At 41.3% G+C, this 2,822-nt stretch overlaps 1 protein-coding gene across 1 annotated transcript in view; it reads left to right on the top strand.

Annotated features, from left to right (window-relative positions):
* NAV3 (neuron navigator 3) overlaps window positions 1-2,822 on the top strand; it is a 1,048,024-nt gene that overhangs the window by 1,023,025 nt on the left and 22,177 nt on the right. Inside the window, exon 30 of the mRNA XM_019514774.1 lies at window positions 1,965-2,139. Coding sequence (XP_019370319.1) covers window positions 1,965-2,139 — 175 coding nt within the window. The remainder of the gene's footprint in view (window positions 1-1,964; window positions 2,140-2,822) is intronic.

A 2,822-nucleotide genomic window follows, 5' to 3' on the forward strand; every position in this document is an offset into this window, starting at 1 on the left:
TCTGTTCAAATGTGCTGTAATTACAGTGCGTCAGGACAGCCTCTCTACATGTCTATAGGCACCTAAAAAAGGCAGTTGAAATCCTGGGAGTTATCAAGCATCAGGTATCAGATATCACCTGAGATAGGAAAGAATTAAAGCCATTGTATTAGCTACTGGTGAATCTCATCTAGAATACTATGTATCATTCTCGTCACCCATTTTCAACAGAGGTAAATTCAGATGGCAACAGGTACAAAAAAGGGCTACTCCACTCAGGGGGGACTTCCAGTCCTTGGCAAAACAAGGGCTCATGATTTATGGACTATAAATACTGGGGAGGGAAAATAACTGTTTATATTATAGGCCAGTATTGGAACCAGAAGCAATGGATAGGTATTGCCATGACTAAATTTAGGCTGGAAATTCGAATCAGATGGCTAATCGGAGCAGTATGATTCTGGAGCAGCCTTGCATTAGGAGTTGTAGAGGGAAACAACCTAAGTGTTTTTAGGAGGGAGCTTGGTACATTTAAGAAAAGAATTATCTCATGGTTTCCTGCTGTAGCAGAACTGGACTTCATGACTCATGAGAATCCTTCCAGTCCCTTGTGTCCAGTTGCAAAATTCTGCTGTACGTCCTGGTGGGCGTGATGCTCCTGGGATAAGGAAACAGCACGTTAGGTTCATGTGCCTCTAGAATCCTGACTCCACCAAATGAGGACTAGCTGCTTGGCTAGTCCCCAAGCCTTTGGTCATCACTGTTGCTATAATTCTCTTTCCTGGAGTATTTTTAAAGGGGGAGCCTTCCTGCACTCTCCAGTCCACATGGAGTTTTGGAATTTGGAGGTGGGATGGAGTAAGGGGTTGTGCAGCAATACACTGTATATATTGAAAACACCCAATACACTTTTCCTGCACAGTTCCCTCATTACCCATCAATCTTCCATGATACTTTTCCCCAGAGACCTAGTACAGGTTTCAACTCAATTCCTACACTGGGATAGCATTGCACTTGTTTGTCACCTTCCTCTCCCTTTCTACCGTACTTGATTTGTCTAGTTTCTTTCTAGTTTTTTGTGCCTGTTGTATTTCCTTTCTTTATTATTCTGTCCCCTATGCTTTTGCTTTTTAAATTGTGGTTGAAGACTCTCTATAAAAGCGTCAGACACTTAGCAAAGTGTTAGCAATACCGTCAGCAAGAATAAGCAGTTGCTTTGTACCGTGCTCCATGAAGCGACTAAAAACTAGATTTAGCTGGTACCAGGCTGTACTCAGGCTAAGTTTTCATTTTATTATTGCACACTCGATAATCACTTGGCACCATAGAGGATTTGGCTACGAAAAAAATCCTAGTGGTACTGATTCATCTGTCACTATATGTTTTCATCAAAGGGGTTTTGTTTGCTATTATTTGAACAAACCCATGTTTGCATGATCAAAAACTGTCTGATGTCAAAAAGGGTTATGAAACTGCGAAACCATTTTATTTTTTATTGTCCACTTCTTAATTTCAAAGCTCCTTGGTGATGTTATTGATTCAGTGTACTTCCAATGGCAACAGGAGCTTTCTGTGATTTTAGAAGCAATATCTATTTGAGATTTTCACAGCTGCTTAATGAAATGACTGTTACATAAGATATTTGACAAAAAAAGATGACTGTGTGGAGCAAAAATTACCAGCACACCTCCAGTACTGTTAGATCTTCAATAAACAAAATATTGAAGCTTGTGTTAATCAGGAGAATAGCAGATGCAAGTGAAATGGGGTTTTGTAGGTTTTCCCCTTCATTTTGGCAGTGTAGAAAATCTTGTTTTCACTAATTGTGTTTGTACTGTGGGTGCATTACCACATGTTGCTGCAGAGTTGCTAAACCAACTTGTTCCTGCTGGTGAACAGAAAGCACCTGAATAACCACCCCATGCTCAGTGGTCTTCTGCCAGAAAAGTCTCCTACATGTATAGATTGATTTCTTTTCATTTTAGAATGAAATTGAGATATTGAAAGCTGAAAATGATCGTTTAAAGGCAGAAACTGGAAATACTGGGAAGCCAGCCCGACCCTCATCAGAGTCTTCCAGCAGTACCTCATCCTCTTCATCACGGCAATCGCTAGGGCTTTCTCTGAACAACTTGAACATTACAGATCCTCTCACATCAGGTAAACAATGTGCTTATACAAAATTAATATACATGGATTTCATATCATTTGCATTTCATTCACCTGTGTCTTCAGAAGCTGTGCATACATCAGTTTGCCCAGGAATAGAGCAAGATGAAAAAATTTCTAGTTACTTGTAACTTGCCCTTTCTATTCCCAGACATTTCATTGTTCATTTTATGCAGAGTCCTTAAGAATACACCATGCACATTATCAGAATAAAAGAAAATCACATTAGATTCTCAAAACTTGTTGGTGGGTACTGCTATCTAGTCTAATTTGAGATCACCCTTTTATTTCTATATACAGTGGCCACATTTACACATGCGCTTTACTGTAGAGTATACTAATTAGCTGCAGAACAAAGTATCACCATCTACGCCTGTGATGCTGTTAGGCCACAGTAAACTAATTAATGCTGCCATAAGACAGTACTGTTGGGGACAGTACAGTCAGGGACAATACGATCTTACGGCAGGGTAATTAACTGTGATTAAACACACATGTAGACTTTGGCCGCAAGTGTAAGTTGTGCCCAGTCAGCTCAGCTAGTAGGAGGCCAGACTTCTTTCCCTTCTGCCTAGCCAGATGGCACCACATTTTCAGCACCCTTGTACCCCAGCCAGCCCCTCTGCTGCCCCCCCCCCCCCCCCCACCCGCTCCCCCCCCCCCCCGCGTACACA

Source organism: Gavialis gangeticus, unplaced genomic scaffold (genome assembly GCF_001723915.1).
Source record: "Gavialis gangeticus isolate Ggan-Ray unplaced genomic scaffold, GavGan_comp1, whole genome shotgun sequence".
NCBI classification, from domain to species: Eukaryota; Metazoa; Chordata; order Crocodylia; family Gavialidae; genus Gavialis; species Gavialis gangeticus.